The sequence below is a fragment of the Cydia splendana genome, chromosome 19 (genome assembly GCF_910591565.1).
Source record: "Cydia splendana chromosome 19, ilCydSple1.2, whole genome shotgun sequence".
In the NCBI taxonomy this organism is placed as follows: Eukaryota; Metazoa; Arthropoda; class Insecta; order Lepidoptera; family Tortricidae; genus Cydia; species Cydia splendana.
In genome coordinates, this window is record NC_085978.1 from 1,237,210 (window position 1) to 1,258,765 (window position 21,556).

General features: G+C 38.2%; 4 protein-coding genes across 4 annotated transcripts in view; 3 read left to right on the forward strand and 1 right to left on the reverse strand.

The window, feature by feature from the left end:
- The window catches only part of LOC134799935 (nucleoredoxin-like), a 61,579-nt gene extending 54,008 nt beyond the window's left edge, over positions 1-7,571 (forward strand). The window contains exons 4-7 of the mRNA XM_063772373.1: positions 5,135-5,339; positions 6,094-6,184; positions 6,743-6,946; positions 7,354-7,571. Of these exons, the coding sequence (XP_063628443.1) occupies positions 5,135-5,339; positions 6,094-6,184; positions 6,743-6,946; positions 7,354-7,571 (718 nt within the window). The remainder of the gene's footprint in view (positions 1-5,134; positions 5,340-6,093; positions 6,185-6,742; positions 6,947-7,353) is intronic.
- The window catches only part of LOC134799915 (translation machinery-associated protein 16 homolog), a 169,746-nt gene that overhangs the window by 40,333 nt on the left and 107,857 nt on the right, over positions 1-21,556 (forward strand). The gene's annotated exons all lie outside the window — the stretch shown is intronic.
- Positions 11,098-12,722, forward strand: LOC134799832 (ATP-dependent RNA helicase WM6). Its single transcript, XM_063772231.1, has one exon. The coding sequence runs from the start codon at positions 11,245-11,247 to the stop codon at positions 12,520-12,522; it is 1,278 nt and encodes a 425-aa protein (XP_063628301.1). The 5' UTR covers positions 11,098-11,244; the 3' UTR covers positions 12,523-12,722.
- On the reverse strand, positions 13,563-15,202 carry LOC134799833 (venom serine carboxypeptidase-like). Its single transcript, XM_063772232.1, has one exon. The coding sequence runs from the start codon at positions 15,076-15,078 to the stop codon at positions 13,642-13,644; it is 1,437 nt and encodes a 478-aa protein (XP_063628302.1). The 5' UTR covers positions 15,079-15,202; the 3' UTR covers positions 13,563-13,641.

Genomic DNA, 21,556 nt, shown 5'->3' on the forward strand with positions numbered 1-21,556 from the left:
CTTTTAGTGTTTAGCAGTAACACTTTGGTTTACTGCGACATAAACGCGTATTGCTTGTGTCAGCGCAACCTAACGTGTATATATAGGCAGGCATTTAGAGAATATACGTTCTTATACTATCACACATAAGGTGTTTGACTTCTACTCCCATCACCCGCTCGAAACCATAAACAACAAGTACTATATCTTGTTATTTGAATATATTGAGTTTTATTCACCAGTACTAGAGTTCACTTTTATTAGCGATTTCATCAAGATGTAGCTTTATTGAATTATATTGGAGTGATATAAAATTATGTAACTGTGAGATCCTCGTTTTTCAGCCCGTACAAGATTAGAACATTGAGCTTTATTGCTTAATATAAAAGTCCAGTTTTAAATAATTGATTAAGATACGTTAAGACTAAAGTTCTTTGGTGAATAACATTGTCCGTGACACATGACGTCACCGTTACGTTACGCGTCTGAATCGAGTTTATAATTTTTTCCCCACCTCAAAAAGTGCTCAGCGCCGCTAAAGAAGTTTTCACTTCAAAAAGTTTCATACTTTCTGCCGAACTGAATCTTTTTTTTAGCTACATAAGGACTTTGCTGTAATACCATTAAGAATTAATGACTCTACCTTAAGAGCAAGTACCTAACATTTGCATTCCTTATCTAACAAGCGTCGGTTGTACATTTACATACATAATTAATATCACGTCTATTTCCCGAAGGAGAAAGCAGAAATTACGGATTTCTATTACTAACACTTTGCTACTCAATTTCACAACATTCTTTATGTACCAGGGTGGGACTAACTCAATGCATTTTTAGTTTTAAACCAAGGGCCGCTATAAGCATACTGATACAACCAACATTTTTATTTCCTTTATTCATTTAATATCTTGGGTTAGGTTATTTATAATATAATTATAAAAGTAAAATATAAAAAAACTTACAATACAATAAAAAAAATATATAAACATATTATAAAAAACCTAACCTAGGGTGCCGCCAGCAGCGGAGCAAGGCCCAAGCTTATTATTACTTACCTACACTTAAAAGGGCCCACTGATTAACAGTCCGCCGGTCGGTATCGGCCTGTCAGTTAGAACAAAATTTTGACAGTTCCGAACAACTGACAGGCCGATACCGTCCGGCGGACTGTTAATCAGTGGGCCCCTTAAGTAATTATTAAAATTTCGAGCGCTCCCTTGTATAAATTATTACATACTTATTGCAAAGTCACCTGCAATTTATCTGTTATTTACATCTTTGCGCCAGATCTCCCAGTACAGTCAGCAAAAAGCTCACAAACCGGACATATCTGCCGACGGTATCTGGCGCCGGTCGGATGTCGTTTGTCCCAAGTTCTGTCCCAACACAAAACATTGTATCTCGACTGTACGCTATTGTTAGTATAACTTTTTACACATAGTCAGGCTAAGTTCACTCTGCTCCGTGTTTGATGGCATATCAGCAAGTGTTATTTTAAACGTCATGATTTCATAGAACATAAGTTCGTTTTTTTAGCAATAGAAAAAGACTACGTGATCTTGATGTGTCTCTTAATTGAAAAACGCGTTTTTAGGGTTCCGTAACTCAAAAGGAAAAAACGGAACCCTTATAGGATCACTCGTGCGTCTGTCTGTCCGTCTGTCACAGCCTATTTGCTCCAAAACTACTGGACCAATTTAGTTTAGGGGGAATATGAGAAAATTAAAAAACAAAGTTTTGCAAACTATATCGTGTTACATATTAAATGAAAGGGCTTATTTTGAGAATCTCAAATGAATTTTTTTATAATTTTATATGAAATAGTTTAGAAGTTATTTAAGAAAATAGGCAAAAAATTACCATTCCCCCCCTTTTAACTCCGATACTACTGGGTCTAAAATTTTGAAAAAAATATACATAATAGTTCTTTACCTCTAGATGACAGGAATACCTATTAGAAATCTAGAGTCAAGCGTGAGTCAGACTTAAGAAAAAAAACGCGGTTGGGCTGTTTTAGGGACACAGTCGTAATGGTTTACGTGAAACTCGGTGTGGACAGCTTTTGCGAAGGCCGAAGGCCGAGCTACGCGTAGGGCCGAAAGCCCGAAGCATCCCCCAGTAGCTATTTGAAACGCACGGCCGAAGGCCGAGAAGGTTAGTGTTCAAACACAGAACAAGTATAGTACAAGTGTCTGAATGCGAAGGTCGAAGGCCCGGAGCCTCCGACATGTGCATGCTTCCTGCAGGAGGAGGAGATCGTCGATTTTGTTCTATCTTTTGTTAAGCGATTGGGCCCGATACCTATAGATTACTGGAAAAACGTATAAGAAGTCTGCAATTAAGCGTGAGCCGGACTTAAGAATAAGAATTGCGGATAAGCTCTATCAGGGCCACAACCGCTATTGATTTACGTGAAACGTGGTGTGGGCAGCTAGTGCGAAGGTCGAAGGCCGAGCTCTGCGTTGGGCCGAAGGCCTCAAGCATCCAAGAGAGGTGCGCCTCCACGCAAGGTCGAAGGATGAGCTTTAGGAGGTTAGTGCTCAAACAGAACAAATAATTGGTTTAAGTACGAGTAGCTAAATGAGAAGGCTGAACTGCCGTATATCAGAGGGTCTATCGCGAACAGCGAAGTTCGCAAATTGCGGGGATTTCTCTTTTACTCCAATGAAACCGTAATTAGAGTGACAGAGTGAGATGCCAGCAATTTGCGAACTTCGAACAAAATTAAAGATAGCCAGCCGTGTGTGGAAAAATTGAATGAACAGTTGAATGTAAGTACTTATGAACTTCGCTTTGCTCGCTCGTTCGAAAATGTGTGCAGTACGGAACCCTTGGGACGCGAGTTCGACTCGCACTTGACCGGTTTTTAAATCAGTAACTATTACTTATGAAAGCAAAAGAATGTAAATAATCGTATATGATTCATAATTGTTACATATTTGCCGTGACTTATTTTTCAAAAGTGTTTTTCAATAAAAAGACACGTCAAGATTGTTTACCCTTTTTCTAATGCTAAAAAAACGGACTATATCAAACACACTGTAGAGTTATATTAGATGGACCCTATCCTTACCTTATACGCTATTTAACAAGTTTGATACGAAAATTTAACCCGTTTCCGCGGTTCGTTCTGGGGTCGTCTTTCTAAACTGTTTAAAAATGTGTCGAGTCTAGTCAAAGGTCCCACTTTGTCGCTTACCATGAGGACGAGATTTGCTCGTATCATTATACGAATAACCTGTCAAGGCGTCCTTATGACAAGCGATAAAGTGTGACTTTTGGCTGGAAAACGACACAAATGTAGCCTTTGTAACTCGTCTCTTAAAAAATAGAATCAATTGAGACCCCTATTCGCGCAAAATCTGCTTTTCCTTTTATAGTCGAGTTAAAAACCTATTATATTTAGGTCTAAATTACGCTGTGCGGACCTTAAATCATTTGCTGTAGACTTTGTCTCAAGTTTTCATTTCAACTTACAATGTATCAGATCGAAGATCTAAGTAAACAGAAGCCAGCTAATCTTCAAAATTAATATCAGACAATATCAGTAATACCCGGCGTATATCCCCGGATTATGGCCGAAGTTTGCTCGTAAAAACGCCATCTTTGGCAAATCGTTCTCCTCTACAGGTCGCAATACTAAATACCGGTTCTCGTGAAATTTTTTGAGCAGGGTCGATGATTAATTTTTTTACCGATTAATTTTTTGCTAATTTTTCAAATGGCGGAGCGATATATTTTTTCAATTTTTAGTTAAGCTCGCGAGGTCTACAGCTTACCGTGCCATTAGTTTTAATTGGAATAAAAGTTAATTTTGTCTGGTTTTAGTTTGTGTTCACACCTACTTTTAGTATGACAATGAAGCGATCGTAAACAGTTGGGCCGCGTGAAACAATGTTTTGTAAACTAACACTAGTAATACTGCTTACAAAGTTGTGGGACTTGTGGGTCATTACGCACGTTCAGCGGATGACGGTAGTATACTGACGATTTTGCCATTGTATTACAAAATGTAGCTACAATGGTACTGCAGCTATTTCCATTCTATTCTAGGTATTATACTTGACGGATTTAAACGGAAGTACCTATTGTTATTTGCAGGACGTATACGATTCACAGTAGGTATTTAAATGAAGGTATCGCTTGTTATCACATCACGTAGCACTCGCACGTACAGTTCCCCTACAGATAGGTATTATTTGATTTAGGCAGTAGGTAACAGATCAATTAGTATTTAGTAATTGATGCGCGATTGACCATGACCATAAAGGATGACTCACGTTTGACCGGAGCTTCCGGCGCATCGTTTTCTATGGAAAGCATCACGTGATCACCTGTCATGTCATAGAAAAGTAAGCTCCGGAAGCTCCGGCCCGGACACGGCCCGTTCTAACGTGAGTCATCCATAAAGCCACAGAAAGGTACTCACCCACTGTTTGGCTACCTACAAGGTGATATTTCGAATCGCTTTTGGACCCAGATTGAGTAGAGTGTGTGAAAATGACGTGTTTCGAAAAAGTAAAATTACACTGAACTTATTTGCAAACAGTAAAGGTATTCAATTCACGATATCGATACATCCCTTATTAAAGCATAACATGCGACCCCGGCGGGACAACTCTTCACACGAAAACGGATGTAAATCCATGTTAAAGCTAGTGTGATTCTAAACTTTATGAAGCTCTTGTAAGGTTCAATTTGCAATGGTATTGGTGTTGGTTTACGGTTTAGGCAGCGGATAGATATTGAAATGTTAATCCAGGTACACGTTTAATCTTTGTGTTCAGGTTGAACAGAGATTAGAATGAGAGACAGGACTGTTTTCAGGAGGTTTTTGTATTTAAAATGTGATGTAAAGCCTGACCAGTAATGATCATTGTCAAGAGGGCGCTGTTATTCTCATGTATAGGGTGACAGTTCAGTATAGTATGAAAAAATTAGTTCCAGTGAAATTCCGCAACATGGCGCGTGATCATATATTCCTGGTCAAGCTTTTATATTCATGTCATACTTACACTATTTATAAGCTTTTGCCCGTGATTTCCCCGTAGAAGTTTATTTCTACCTACCCCTAACATATAACATGAAATCCGCTTCAATGTGATCCCAAGGATCACGTAGTTTTTATTTTTACTTACTTATATTGAAATTCCAGGAGCGAGCAATCCTTCACCCGCACAGTCCAGTCCGTGTCCTCAGTGGGTGCTCTCGCTGTGCCCTGGGATGCCGCCGAAGCCCGAGCGGCTCTCCCGGCGGCCCTGGGAGTCGCTGGGATCCCTGCCCTGGTCATCACGGATTCGGCAGGGAAGGTGCTGACTGCGAACGGAAGACAGCATCTTGCTGGAGATCCTTTAGGATTAGTAAGTTTCTTTATCACAATTGTAAGTGCCCTGGGTTGCTGGTGGCTTTACGAGACTAACTATTACAAACTATGTATTCTGTTAATTCTTACGGAATTACCCCACAGTGGTACACCATATTTCAAAATAGAGTCAACGACGTCAACGTAATCATTATAAACATATACAGGGTGATTCATGAGACGTGAGCAGGACTAATCCTGCACACTCAGTAACTGATAATTGATCGGTCACCGTCGTATTTAGGTGAAACAGCCAGATTTTTTCCTATTTTTTAACTTTTTGGTGAGGGCAAATTTAAGCCTCTACAATCATGGTCACCCTACAAGACCTAATTAATAAGCATAAAACCTCTTTAATTTTTGATTACGAAGAAAATAAACTGTCAAACTTGAGTGAGATACGAGTTTTCAAAAGTAACCAGACCGCGATGACAGTGGTGACATTCAATTTGACACAGAATATCGGTAGTTTAGTATTCTAATTTTAGGGTGACCACGCATGTCGTAAATAAATTAATAACTTTTTTTTTCAACACGACTAGAAAATTAACGTTAACCTCACTAATACTGATAAGAAAGTGTTGCTTACAATCTACGAAATGTGCAGTATTAGTCCTGCTCACGTCTCCTGAATCACCCTGTATATCAGATCAGTTTTATGGATTATATTTTTTCGAGTCTAGATATATTAAATGAAACATACATTTAAGCAGCATGTATGAGTGTGTGTATTTTTGTGTGTTTGTTTGCAGAACTTCCCTTGGGCGCAGCGGCCGGTGTCGGTGTTGACCGAACAGGCGCTGCTGAAGATGGCGCGACATCCCGCAGTCGTATTATTTATAGGTGAGATTTGACATTAAATTCTGTAAACCATGTCCCATGTCTTACTTTAATTGAACAACCGGATATAGAGTGTGTATTAAAGGACCGAAGTTTCGGTTTCGGCAGGTTTCATAATAAAAATCATACTTCGGCCGAAGTTTCGGCTTCAGCCAACAACATTAATATATGAATGTACTTTCGGGAGTGTATTATTACTTGGTTCCGGATTAAACAGGTTTCGGCATATAAATCATATTTCGGCCGTAGATTCGGTTTCGACCGAAACTAGAACAAAATCGAACCTTCAGTTTGAGCGAAAAATCCCGTTTAACAAGTGGAAGAGTTCCTTTGCACTAGACAGATTACTACATTCAACTTGAGTTACTAAAAAGATCATGTGTTGCTGAGAACTGGAAGTAAAGGCACAATACCATAGCCCCAATATCATAGTAGGTATATTGCCTTCAAACATTTAAAATGGTCAACATTGAACACTATCCCTCACTCCACTGTAAATTTTCAGTCTAAAGGTGCCAAAAAACTTCTGGGTTTTTAGAATGAAATTATTTTCATCCACAGACGACGAAGATTCTGAGATAGAATTCGCCGAGTCCGTCCTCACGCCCTCAGCAGAGTCCTACTACGAGGAGTGCAGCATTCAGTTCCCAGGGTTCTGCCCGTATCAGACCTCCTCTGATGACGAGACCATGGACTTTGACTATCCCACGTCACGTGCTCACAAGATTAAGAAGAAACCGTTTAAACACGTCATGTTCTATATAGGTAACTTTCAACAGAAGTAACACGAGACCTAAAGGATGAACGGCCATTAGATATCCTGCTACGCAGTGTGCAGCATCCAGTTCCCAGGGTTCTGCCCGTACCAGACCTCCTCTGATGACGAGACGATTAATTAATAATTTAATTAATTAGCAGCCATAGAGTTGACTATAGACGCTGACGCGAGATGCTAGTGTAGGGTCTCTCTTAACAGTAGGTAGAGTTAGACCAAGAAAAGTCTGCAACGATGAAACGAGCATACACAGTGCAAGTGTTCTTTATACGTCATAATTTCATAGAAGTTTGACGTTTAAAATAACACTTCCACTGCGTGTGCTATCAAAATCGTTGCAGACTTTTCTTGGTCTAACTCTACCTAACGCCAAAACTAACTTGCTTACTTTCTTCAGGCATAGACGGCACGGAAGCCGCCGACATGCTCCGCGAGCACGTCGGGCTGGACGACGCCGTGCCGCTGCTCACCGCCGTCGACTTCCCGAAACGGCGCGCCGCCACCATGCGCGTCGGCGCCGCTATCACCGCCGACTCCACCCAGCACTTTCTCGACGCCTATTTGAGTGGTCAGGCGGCGTGCGTGCCTCTACAACCACAGACGGATAAATGTTAACATGATACTTACTGTAATTTACATTCAGCAAAAGTAAAACTTGCTACAGACCTTATAAATCAATTCCGTAAACTTTGACTGGAACCGAATCAAACAGTACAAAAGCTTGTGGAGGGTGGGTCCGGAAAATGTTTATTTTATGAAGAAAGACACCGTAAAGTGTCAATTTTTAGCTAAGCTATTTTTAGCTTCATTACCGCCAACTCCACCGAATAATTTCACGCATTTTACAAATTCTAAAAAGTAACTAAAGCGAAGATGAGAGAGCATAGAAATATAACAAAATTAAACAACTGATTACTGTAAAACCCTCGGCAAACCTAATCAAATAATCCCTTTACACCCGGACAATCAGCCGGCGATGCATTCAGGCGCAGAAATAGGTTCCCAAATCACCCTCAAAGGGGCTTTACCGTACAAATGGCTGCTGCTGTAGTGGCAAAAAATGTAACTAAAACTTTCCCCTACTAAATGTTAGCGGTTTTGCGATGAAAGCGCCACTGTTGCACGTATAAACAATTTTGTTCAACTATGAAAGATCTTCTCATTGTAGTTTAGCCCTAAGGGTTACAATTCACTTTATCACATTCAATTACAGTAATTTAGGATTCAATACAGCCGCTGGTTGTATTCAATTATGCAAAAGTAATGTAAGTTAAATGTTACATTCAAATTGAGTCAAGATTAACTTTGGAATTTTAAGAATATTGTTTTGTATAAGGAAAAATCTTGGCTGTAATCATTTTAATAAATGAATCAATAGTTATATACGCTAGAAATGTTTTAATTAGAATTTCAGTATTATATATGTAGAAAAAAGCAGTGTTACAAATAGTTAAAAAAAAAACTTAATGAAAAACAGTTTTGTGTAGGCATGTAGAATGCGATAGTTTTCATTAATGTTGTAGTTTTATTTAATAAGTTTTGTATTTTTGTAAAGCTGTGATCATTTGTTTTTATGAAAATAAAATAATTACGCTCATGAAAATCGTACTTTGTTTAACCCCAAAATCAAGGTAATATTTTAACTGCTGCCACCCTGAAGATGACATTTCCCCGCTAAAGTTGCCACAATAAAATAAATATAATCTGTTTAAGCCATAGACTTATAATATATAGAGACGGTGTCTCAGCGAGCTGTCACTGTTGCCACTTTTGTTTAGTGTACGATTAACAATGAGGCCCACGTTGCTGTAGCCATGTCGATAAAGTCATATCGATAAACTATCGACATTTCTTGCAATTTTAATTTTACTTCAAAGGCTTAACGATACCTAAAATTACCAAAAACGCTTTTATTCTTTATTGTGGTTATCAGATCACAATTTTATAGTCACGCCCCAGCAGGGAACCAAGGGAAAGTTCAGATATTTAATTAAAATACATGAATACGTCCTAAAATAGGTGTTCCGCAATAATTGAATTATATTATTATATTATAATATATTCATTATCCATTAGCATTTCAATTATGTTTATGTTTAACGAAGATATTGAAGCTTCAATTAAACGCTATTTGGTTCCGCTGTGTAGCGTTTATCGATATATAACATGATTAAAATCGACTTTTCACATCCCTAAAAGAGCACACATATACGCTTTTACGCACACATACACAGCCTGGGCGCATCAAGAAAGGCAACACTTGATTTGAAGTCCACCTTGTCAACAGTATGGTTGTCCTTTTTTGACAAACGGCATTTTTAAAAGAGCGAGGAGAGAGAAATGATACTAGTTGCTGCGACGTGAAAGAGAACAGAAAACGTTGGGCCCTTGGTTTAAGCCAAAATATCCGGCAAACCCAATTTGTCAGTAAATAAGAACAAAAAACCTATACTCATCCCTTTCTTTTGGGTGCTAGTACTAGCTAGGAGGAATTAACCAATTGGTTAATTCCTCCGAGACAAAGAATATAATACTCACTAGGAGAAGAACGGTAACTCCATACAAAAAAATGTCCCCAACCGTTTATACGTTTACACTAGTGGCGCCGTCGTTGTGTACCAATGGAACTAAAGTTGACAACCGGTTTAGCCTGGCGGGTATTGGTAGGTATAGGTAGTAATTCTGTTGATAAACATATTAGTTATCTTCATATCACGAAATATATGAAAGATGCAAATATTACCCCTTGTTTGTGGTATTATCAATTGATTTAAATAAAAGGCATATTTATGTTTATAACATTGTATTATTTTATTTATTAAAAAAATGTTTTACATATAGAAATATACACTGAAAATTAAACCCTGACAACTTAATAAAAAAATAGACATTAATAAAGCACATTCACAAAGTTTTCAGTATAATACAAATATCTTTAGGCATGCCTACCTATTACACTTTACACACACAGATACACTACACTTTACACACGGCATTTTACACAGATTTCCAACTTGTATTCATACATTTCTTCACGGTTAATTAATACGCTTTCCAGATGCGTTATGACGCGGTTCCTTCTGAACCCACTAAAGCTATGAATTTCACTCAAATATGTATCTTCAACAGCCGTTGCTCCGCATTTAGCACATTTTCTATCCAGACTTACCAGAGTCTTAAGTGGTAGTACCGCTACGTTGTATTTATTATTTAAAGATTTAATAAATAAAATTTTCGTTATGAACTTTAACCACAGCAGTTGGACAGAGTCATTGACAAATATATTTTTTTATTATGGTGGGTAGACGTACCTACCCTCCAAATATTTTATGAACATTGATAAAGACAAATATTCATTATAAAACTTAATCGCGTGTAGTTAAGTTTTAAGTATTTTAAGTCCCGTTTTACGATTAATAATGTAAAAAATTCGTGAAAATTTAAATCTTAGTTGGGAGAAATGTTGCTGTAGAAAAATGTTTTTATTTTGATTACTGGCAACTTTTTCTAGGAGGCCAAAGCACACATAGAAGCTTCAGGCGCATACATGCGCAATTATTTGGGGACATAACTTTCTTAGGAAGTGAACAGTACGGTTACCATCAGTGGCCTATTTTATAAAGCTACAAGTTACAATTTACAAGCGGAAGTCTAGTTCTAACACATAGGGTTAGAAAGAGACTTCCGCTTGTAAATTGTAACTTGTAGCTTTATAAAATAGGCCACAGTTTGTCACTGACATAAACGCCGTCGAGAACGTAATTTACTTTCTATACATCTCGCTCGCACTCGCATATTAGTGCAAACGGGATGTATATAAAGTAAATTACGTTCTCGACGGCGTTTATGTCAGTGACAAACTGATGGTAACCGTACAGGCCTTGCTCCGAGAGTACTAGCGTAAGAGTTTCTCTGTCTATGTTTGAAATGAGACAGTCCATGGCCAAACTATACATTCAAAGACCAACTTATTTTGAAATTACTTGAATATAATTGTTTTACTTTAAATAGTTATTAATTCATTGTTATTCAACAAAATAACTCACCTTTCGAACCAAATTTCGAACACTGTAAACAAAATATTTAAAAAATCTACACGTGAATGGCAAGGTTTATTAGAAGCAATATAGTAGAAATAACTAGTTTTATATGGCAACACTCTTCTCACGACGCCGCCGACGCCATTATTGTGAAATCACAAAATTGTGTTTTTGAAAATAAAATTCACGTGTATTTAGCGTGAAAAACTTAAAAACACAGTTACCGTAATATAACTAATTAGTAAATCATGGCTGACAATGACGATCTTTTGGACTACGAAGACGAGGAGCAGGCAGAGCAGCAAACTGCCGACGGAGCGACAGAAGCGGCGCCAAAGAAAGAGGTTAAGGGATCCTACGTATCTATCCACAGCTCCGGCTTCAGAGATTTCCTGTTAAAACCCGAAATATTGCGAGCTATAGTCGACTGCGGTTTCGAGCATCCGTCAGAAGTGCAACATGAGTGTATTCCGCAGGCCGTCCTCGGTATGGATATCCTTTGCCAGGCCAAGTCCGGTATGGGTAAGACAGCTGTGTTTGTCTTAGCGACGCTTCAACAGATCGAGCCGTCGGAAAACCATGTATACGTGCTTGTTATGTGCCACACTCGCGAGCTCGCGTTCCAAATCAGCAAAGAGTACGAGCGTTTCTCAAAATACATGGCTGGGGTGCGAGTTTCTGTGTTCTTCGGTGGTATGCCGATCCAGAAGGACGAGGAGGTGCTGAAGACCGCCTGCCCGCACATCGTCGTCGGCACGCCGGGCAGAATCCTGGCCCTAGTCAACAGCAAGAAGCTCAACTTGAAGCATTTGAAACACTTCATCTTGGACGAATGTGACAAAATGTTGGAGTCGCTCGACATGAGAAGAGACGTCCAGGAGATCTTCAGAAATACACCCCATGGGAAGCAAGTGATGATGTTCTCTGCTACATTGAGCAAGGAAATCAGGCCAGTGTGCAAGAAGTTCATGCAAGACCCTATGGAGGTGTACGTAGATGACGAAGCTAAGCTGACATTGCATGGTCTGCAGCAGCACTACGTTAAACTAAAGGAGAATGAGAAGAACAAGAAATTGTTTGAGCTGCTGGATGTATTGGAATTTAACCAAGTAGTGATATTTGTGAAGTCTGTGCAGCGCTGCATAGCTCTAGCTCAATTGCTGACCGACCAGAACTTCCCTGCTATTGGAATCCATCGCAACATGACCCAGGACGAGCGTCTGTCCCGCTACCAGCAATTCAAGGACTTCCAGAAGAGAATCCTTGTAGCTACAAATTTGTTTGGACGTGGTATGGATATTGAGCGAGTCAACATTGTCTTCAATTACGATATGCCTGAAGATTCCGACACCTACCTGCATCGTGTGGCGCGCGCCGGACGATTCGGTACCAAAGGCCTGGCCATCACCATGGTATCTGATGAAGGTGACGCTAAGATCCTGAATGAAGTCCAAGACCGCTTTGATGTCAACATTACCGAGTTACCCGAAGAGATTGAGTTATCCACCTACATTGAGGGACGATAGATTTAGCTTTCCATTCCATAATACCAAGTTTGTAATTACCTAATCATAACTGTTTTCCTCACTACAGTGACTAGAATAAGTCGTTTGGTTTGTAAAAGTTACATCTACCTGAGTGTAGGGCCCCACGGTCAATCCCTTTAAATTACTAATAGTAGAAATTAAGTAAATAAAGTTAATTAAAGTGACATTTCATATTGTGACTTCAGACTATTATTCAATCAATACCCTACTTGATATTTGTTGTATTTTGGAATTATGCTTGTAAAAATAAAAAATCTTGCACAATATTGCATAACAATTTGGATCCAATCCAAAATGCAACAAGTTTTCAGACACATCTACATTTATTTAAGTTTGTACATTTAGTACTGAAATATTTGAACTAAAGATATTTACCAAAAACCTCCAAAATTCTAGTATTTTATACATTTCAATAAAAATAATATATCACCTAATGTTTCATAACAAAACATGTTAATTTCCACCTAAAATCAAGAGTAGTGACAGTATAAATTCTTTTACTATTTTTTGGTAGGTGTTACAAAGTTACAAACTTACACCATCAGTATAGTTAAAATATATCATGAATGATCATTTATTGCTATCATGAATACTTGAAGAACAATAAATTTAATTAGATATAGAACAAATACTCAGTCTAAATGTAATTACTATTTAGAAGGGCTATTAATTAGTCAATTTAATTACTATCTATGACCAGTAACCATGACTATTCACCTACCTTCCAGTGTATGAACGCTACTTATGTACCATACCATACATAAATATCTACCTATAGTTGTACAGTTACTGTTAGTTATTTTTTTATGGTCTAAAAATACTTGTATAGTGCATCATTAAGCAAGTTATTTTAAATGATAAAGCTTTATTACTAACATGTGTAGGTAACAATTTGCCACCTGAGAATGTAAAACAATTAAATGAAACGAGCATATTAAAACAGCTTTGGTATTTATTGCTATAAAAGTAGGTATTTAGTACAAAACGATAAATCAACAAACTTAAAATGGACATGATTTATGCATGAGTAGAGTACTCATTTACATAGTAACAAAACACCTAAGCTTCATTACTCTTTATACTTACATTACAGTATAATTAATGACCTTTATACTCAGTTTTCTTATCATAAAAGGTCTTTTCATGGGTGAACCTAGTAATCAAATCCAAAGCCCACTTAGGCTGATCAGCAGGGACCATGTGACCGGCATTCCTAACCATGATCTCTACAAGTTTCCCAGCTTGCTTGACATAGCCGGCAATCTCTCCATCCACCTGCCAGATGTAGCGTTTAGCTGTCTTGTACTCTTCTGCACCAGTAAAGTTCAGGTTTTGCAAGTAGTTGAGAGTCAAAGGATATGCTACTATGATGTCTAGTTGTCCATTGTAAATTACACAGTAATAGTTGTCTAGTAGCTCAGAGATCCATGGAGCAACAGACTTCATAACATCTTGTTTTAAATGCTTCTCTACTTCCTTTCCATCATTGAATGGCATGTCTCCGACATGGATTTCTTTGCGGACAGCACTCTTCTGGATCATAGGCCCGAAGTCATCTCCAGTCTCGGAACTCTTATAATCTTTGCTGTGCAAGTAGTTGAAATAAAAGCTAAATCCAGTGACATTGTAGAAGTAACTTTTCCCATCAATTAGATCTCCATTCAGGAGTGTATCAAAGGTATTAAACGCTTCATCCCACTGGTTGTTTTGAATGTAGCTTCTAGCCTTAGCTTCATAATCCTCGAAAACCTTCTGTGCATTCCAGTCTATGAGGCCTATTTGGTACAAATATTTGCTGTAAATAAGCTGATGCTCTGGATCACTTAACCCATTACCAATGGCAATACCCTTTAGGTTGATTTTGGTTTCGGCTGTAGGATTCTTCTTGTGAATAGTATAGGCGAGCGCAGGTACATACTTCCCGCCGTAAGACTCCCCGGTTACAAAGAATTTATTTTGCTGTAGCTCCGGGAAGAGCTTAAAGAACTGAGTCAAAGTAGAGTATAGATGCTCACCGACTTGTGTCTCATCGGTGCAGTAGCCTTCCGGGTGTTTAGTAAAGCTAAATCCAGTGCCGACAGGGTTGTCAATATAAATAATATGGTGGTTCAAAGCCCAATTGTATTTCCTGCGCTCAAACTTGTTGTTCCTCACGCGGATCGGACCGTTCTCCGTGAACAGGCCGTAGAGAGAAGTCGCGCCGGGGCCACCCTGCAGCCACACGATGACCGGCGCCAGCTCCTTGTTCGGCGACATGCTCGGGAAGTACCAGAAAAACTGATTTGAGTCATAAGTTTTGTTCACAGTGATGTAGCCGGCATAGCTCTTGATTCGCAGACTTTCTGTGAATGGCACGCGTGCCAACCGCTTGCCTTCAGTAATGTTCCCGCTCTCGATGTACGGAGTCAGGAACAGCGGCTCCCCGGCGTCTCCGCCATCCTTCTCGCCCAAATTCAGCTCTGGATAACGATGGAAGAAGCATTGAGAATAAGCTATTGCTTGTACGATTAAAATTACCCCCAGAAACCTTGCCATTCTGAAAGTGTGTAAACTACTGACTGACTAACAAAGCGGCTAATTAGTAATTAATATTATTAAATACTGCTTGGCTTGCCGCTATGATAACGCAAAACTTCATGTTGACATATGACCGTTTAGAAACCGTAGGTTATCACATGGTTATCACTTATCAGTGTAGGTAGTTATTTTTAAATTTAGGTATTCTTTTCTAATTAACTTCAGAGCGGAAATTATAAAGGCCCCAGTACACAATGGGCCATCGCCGGCCACTCCAAGGGACGCATTTATGCGTTAGAGGGAGAAAGTGATATTGCTATCTCATTCTACCGCATGGCTGCGTCCCTTGGAGTGGCCGGCGATGGCCCATTGTGTACTGGGGCCTTAACAAAGTCGCACCGTGCCTTCCACAACGGTAAAATGAAGTAACTGAAGTTAATTTTCCTTTTGGTTAATTTTTTAGTAGAACTGCAAATAAGTAAACAACATAAACACATTTTATTGAAGTGGAGTCCGGACGGGGTGATCAAATCGACCGATTTGATCAGAAATAAAATTGGCGTCAATTTACAATTTGATCACCAATTTTAGATTTATGGCGATATTAGAGCCCTCTAAATTGAAAAATTGCCCCAAAACGAAAATACTGGCGTCACAAATTGGTATTCTTGCGTCCGCACACCATTTTATAGGTAATTATAATATCGCTCATAATCGGCGGCTGTAGGTAATATAATATAATAGGTCATAATCGGCGGTTGAATTCGGCGACCCAAATTGGCGTCTGCGTCAGCACGGCCTGATGCGATCGGACAATTTAATCAGATTTGCGAAAAATTGACTCGTCTCATGAATCTAGTATTAAACTGGATTGGGCATGAGTGGTGGGGATAACTGACAGAACGGGATAGTCTTACGTATCTTTCAGTAGGAGTAGCAGAGAAAGCGCTATTATTGTTTGTCTTTATCACAGTCTCATATATTTTTTGTTCCCCACCATTTTTTTAGTATGGATAATGGTGGGCAACAAATAAATTCGACCAATCACAGTGTCGCATTTGCGTATGTTTTGTCCCTCACGGAGGCACGCGTATACCACTTCTATACGATCCTACCTTCTATGACTCGTCTGAACACGCCTTAAATTGGATTGTTTTGATTGCTTTATCTGTGGAAGTATAGATGGTCAAGCAAATCTTGTCAGTAGAAAAAGGCGCGAAATTCAAATTTTCTATGGGATGATATCCTTTCGCGCCTACATTTTTCAAATTTGCCGCCTTTTTCTACTGACAAGATCTGCTTGACCATTGATATAGAATTTCTAATATTAAGTCAGTGTGCTTGACCCAGTATAGAAGACATTTGTAAAACTTTCAAAACTTGTTTTATATTCTATACAAAAATAAACATTTCTCTGCTATTAGCTATTAAGGTAACTTCAAAATAATTTAATTTGTCTCATCACGTCCTCAGGGATTCTACAGTTGGCATCTTTGGGCAGCATGCAACAGCGTCAGCAGCACTGTTCAAATGACAATGTACCTGGGAATAGTAAATAGCTACGGGTATACAGGGTGGAAAATAAATGGGATATCAAGCGAATTCAAAACAACTATCTCGTCGCTTTTTATGCCGGTTGGTCGACCTAGGTATCGATGGGCGGATGTGGTGGTGGACGCTGATCTGCGCGAGCTCCGGGTTGAAAACTTGCAAGAAACTGCACATGACCGGGATCAGTGGCGAGCAGTCGTGTTGGAGGCCAAGACATATTCTGGGTCGCTGCGCCAGAGAAGTAAGTATCTCGTCGCTTTTGATTATACCGGGAGGGTCGGGGGCCTATGAGTAGGGACACTATACAGACAAACATACGTCAACTGTTCTTTCATAGTCATATTTTAATAACTCAAATATTTTTACTAAAGTATGCGAAGCTTAGATAACTCATATATACTCGTACTCATAGCTTAGATTATACTGCTCATATTTCAATACTTTAAATAGAACGATGGAGTTTTATGGTACATTTTCCTCCAACATTTAATTCACCGCTGTTTCAATGTCGTGTTTATTGTGGGTAATTATTGCTCAGGCAACATTACAATGTATTCAAGACGTCACGGGAACGCGTGTTCCCGCAAATGACGACACGGGTCCAAGAGAGCCCTTATTTCTGACGCCCTAAGCACAGTATAATAAATAGTACTAACGTACCCTAAGTATATCGAGCGAGTCAACATCAAGGAAGCGAGGCGCCTGGCACGAGTTACGCTCAACGACAACGACAGCTTAAACTTAAACATAAAGAGCTTCGCGGGCTTCTTCACCGTCAATAAGACCTACGACTCGAATCATTTTTAGGGTTCCGTGCCACAAAAGGAAAAAACGGAACCCTTATAGGATCACTCGTGCGTCTGTCTGTCTGTCCGTCTGTCACAGCCTATTTTCTCAGAAACTACTGGACCAATTAAGTTGAAATTTGTTACACATATGTAAATTAGTGACCCAAAGACGAACATGTAACGTAAACAAATGAATTTAAACATAGGGGCCACTTTTGGGGGGTAAATGAGAAAGTTAAAAAATAAAGTTTTACAAACTATATCGTGTTAAATATCAAATAGAAGAGCTCGTTTTGAGAATTTCAAATATATATTTTTTATAATTTTAAAATAAACAGTTCAGAAGTTATTTAATAAAAAAGCCAAAAAATTACCCCCCCCCCCCTTTATCTCCGAAACTAATGGGTCTAAAATTTTGAAAAAATACACATAACAGTTTTTTACCTATAGATGACAGGAAAACCTATTAGAAATGTGCAGTCAAGCGTGAGTCGGACTTAATGTACGGAACCCTTGGAACGCGAGTCCGACTCGCACTTGGCCGATTTTTCTGGTAGTTTCCTAACATGTCTCCGGACGAAGCTAAGGCACCAGTGCTCGTGTGGCTGCAAGGCGGTCCAGGAGGGTCATCGCTGTTCGGTTTATTCGTCGAAAATGGACCCATTAGAGCAGTAAAAGGCCAATTAAAATACTTACTTTGCAGTCAAAAAACGACATCATCGAAAAGTACTACAAACATTATGAGAAAATATTGAAAAGGGCAGTAGCGACTAGTAAAAAACTACAATACGCTAATCGAATAAAAAAATCTCAAAACAAAGTGAGAACAATGTGGAAAATAATAAATGAACGTACAAATAAAGAGCACAAAATAAACAGGGAAAATGTAGAGTTATTACAAACAAACAACAACAAAAAAAATCTTATATCGGATCCAAAGTCTGTAGCAAATAAATTCAACGAGTTTTTCTTATCTATTGGAGAATCGTCAAAATGCTCCAGCAATAAGCCGGTAGGTCACCCTGTTCTACACCCAACAGAGAACTCGATGTTTCTTCGCCCTGTAGATGTTCACGAAATTAAGAAAAGCATAAAAAATCTCAAAAACAAAAACAGTTGCGGGATAGATGAAATTCCACCATCATTAATAAGAAATTGTGCGGAAACTCTTGCGGTACCTTTTAGTATCCTGATAAATCAGTCATTTAATGAAGAAACTTTCCCAGACTTATTAAAAAAAGCTTTAATTAAACCGGTACATAAGAAGAGTTCAAAAACCAATCCTAACAATTATCGTTCAATTGCCTTTTACTTACCAACAGCATCCAAATTGTTTGAAAAAGCTATGTGTGATAGAGTGTGCGGATTCTGTGAGAAATTCAATATATATGATGATTGCCAAAATGGATTTAGGAAAAAACGATCAACAACTTCAGCGGTTTATAAATATATCCAAGAGGTCATAAACACATTAGCAAAAAGAATAGATAGTATAGAGGGGTCCTGTCATTGTAAATTTTGTAGTCACTGTAAATTTACTGCCATCTATCGACACACGACTAAAACTCAAAATGAAAACGTATAAAGTTATCAAAAAATGTATATATATGGATTAAATGATTTTGTTATTTTTATATCATTTTGATCCATGTTCATTCACTGATATCTATGTGTTAAAATTGTTAAATATGAAACGGTGTCGTCACGCCATCTAGCCGAGGATAGGCTAAAGGTGTGTGCGCCATCTATTCGAGAATGACTTTTACTTGAAATCTGAGGCACGTTTTTTCCTTAGACTTTATTCGTCTTATACGAAGTTACATATGTCTTTGACATTAGACACAAAAAAATACGGAATTGGCATCTTGTTAGACATGACGAAAGCTCGATAGAGTAGATTATAAAATATTATTAAACAAGTTATACGGCATAGGAATACGTGGTCTTGCTCATAAATGGTTCTATTCATACCTTGAAAACAGAGAGCAAACTACGGAGGTCCAACATTTTGATATACACAGCAGAGAGATAAGAAACGTGCGATCCGATATGAAAACAATAAAAGCTTCTATCCCTCAAGGCAGCGTAGCGGGATGTCTATTATTTCTCATTTACATAAATGATCTTCCTAAGGCAATAGATGAAACATGTGTACTATTTGCCGATGATATTTCTCTACTTATTAAAAGCCAATCCCTATCGGATATAAACCAAAAACTTAACTTCGTGCTTGATAAAACAAATAACTGGTTAACAGAACACAATCTAGAGATCATCTACGAAAAAACAAAATTAATGGTTTTCCATACGTGCCAAAAAACTCCACAACCACTTAACTATAGCTATAATAACATACCGTTAGAAGAGGTACCTGAATTTTCATTGCTAGGGTTAGTTATAGATAAGCATATTAATTGGAATGGAAGGCACCATAGAGTTATATATTTGACAGAGGGAATGTCACTTAAGACAAACTGTGACACTGCAATGGCGGACGGTTTGAAAGTGTGCGTGTAGACGAGTGATACCATGTAGCACAAATTCTACCCTAACGATGAAACAATTAATTTCAATATCGTCCTTGCTTTCAAATATTAAAATAGGACAGTTTTACTCAATAAAAATGTGTGCACCTAACTGATTTTATAGGTCTTGAAAATGGTCATTTTCATTTAACTTGTACAAGTTAAGCGCGACTTAAGTCGTGTTTCAGTAACGTCTAACCGTTACATTCCTGACAAAATGCATGGGATTTGACATTGACCGTCAGTCTTGTAAACGATTGCTAACTGGCCGTTTAAGGTGTTCAATTGAGTGAAAATGCCCAAATGCTCATTGTTGCACAATTACTTTGAGCAAATATTATTTTCAATACCTAATGATATTTAACTTGTAACATATCTGGTTTTAAACAAAAAATAAATATAAGGTAAATGTACTAGTGCTCGACATGTTAATGCCCAATAGATGACACCTTGCTGTCACCTCTACTGACAATGACTTCAGTTTCAAGATGACATGTACTGGACTGGGACCGCGTCGAGCACCATGAGTATGTTCACCTTACATAACAAATTAACGTTAACTATCAAACATTATTCATGTAAACGTCTTTAATCTCCTTATTATTGGGAAATTACCATACCGACCTAGTTTGAAATGCAAAATCAATAATTTAGCTATTTACCTAAATATCCTAAATGATCTCTTTCATCTCTTATATACATAATGATTTAATAAGAAGGGCATCAATTACCCTACTTTCGGGAAATTACTCTATTCAACTTACTGGTCACACTCCTGTTTCGCATTTATAAACAATGAAATATGGAGATTTTATGTACTATACCGTGATCATTGATAAAATTAGCTATGAAAAGTAATTCCGTCAATTTTTTTCTTTCGATCGGTACAATTCTTGCAGGATTTAACTACGCATGCCGGCATATTTTACATTTTTCTTGGACAAATTTACTTCACTGACGTTGCGATCCGTCTGACGGCAAATTGGTGGATGAGGGCATTGAGATAACTGTCAATGTGTGTGTGTCACGCGTAAATACTAGGAAATTGGTGGATGATGGAATCACAGTTTTTGTCTTAGCAAAACTACGTCCGTAGTATTCTAGGTCCATGGAAGGCACATGTAAAGTTTATTAGAGCGAAGTTATCGAGTTTTACATATGCTCTTCGCGAAGTTAAAAAGACTACGGATATACGGGTGCGTCCCACGAGATATAACTACATAATATATAATTTCATATTAATAACGTTCACAAGATATAATGAACGTTTGCTATAACATCAAAATCAATATTTTTATTAGTAATAACGGTCATTTAACATAATACTCATTTTGTATAGTGATTTTTTATATAACACTCAAATACTATAAATTCAGTTTATATAACATACATAACGTATATCGATCATAGTATATACTATCTTTTAGTATAATGATTATAAAATATAATAGCGTATGATATACTAAATAGGTTATAACTCCTACCCCTATACAAAACATGCTGTTGCCAGAAAAGTAGGTTAGGTTAGGTTAGAACTGCGACCTCTACAGAAAACAAACTGCTGCCAGAAAAGTACGTTAGGTTAGGTTAGAACTGCGACCCCTACAGAAAACAAACTGCTGCCAGAAAAGT

Excerpts from the sequence above, each read along its gene's own strand:
- LOC134799832 (XM_063772231.1), top strand. The coding sequence starts at position 11,245 with ATGGCTGACAATGACGATCTTTTGGACTACGAAGACGAGGAGCAGGCA.
- LOC134799833 (XM_063772232.1), bottom strand. The coding sequence starts at position 15,078 with ATGGCAAGGTTTCTGGGGGTAATTTTAATCGTACAAGCAATAGCTTAT.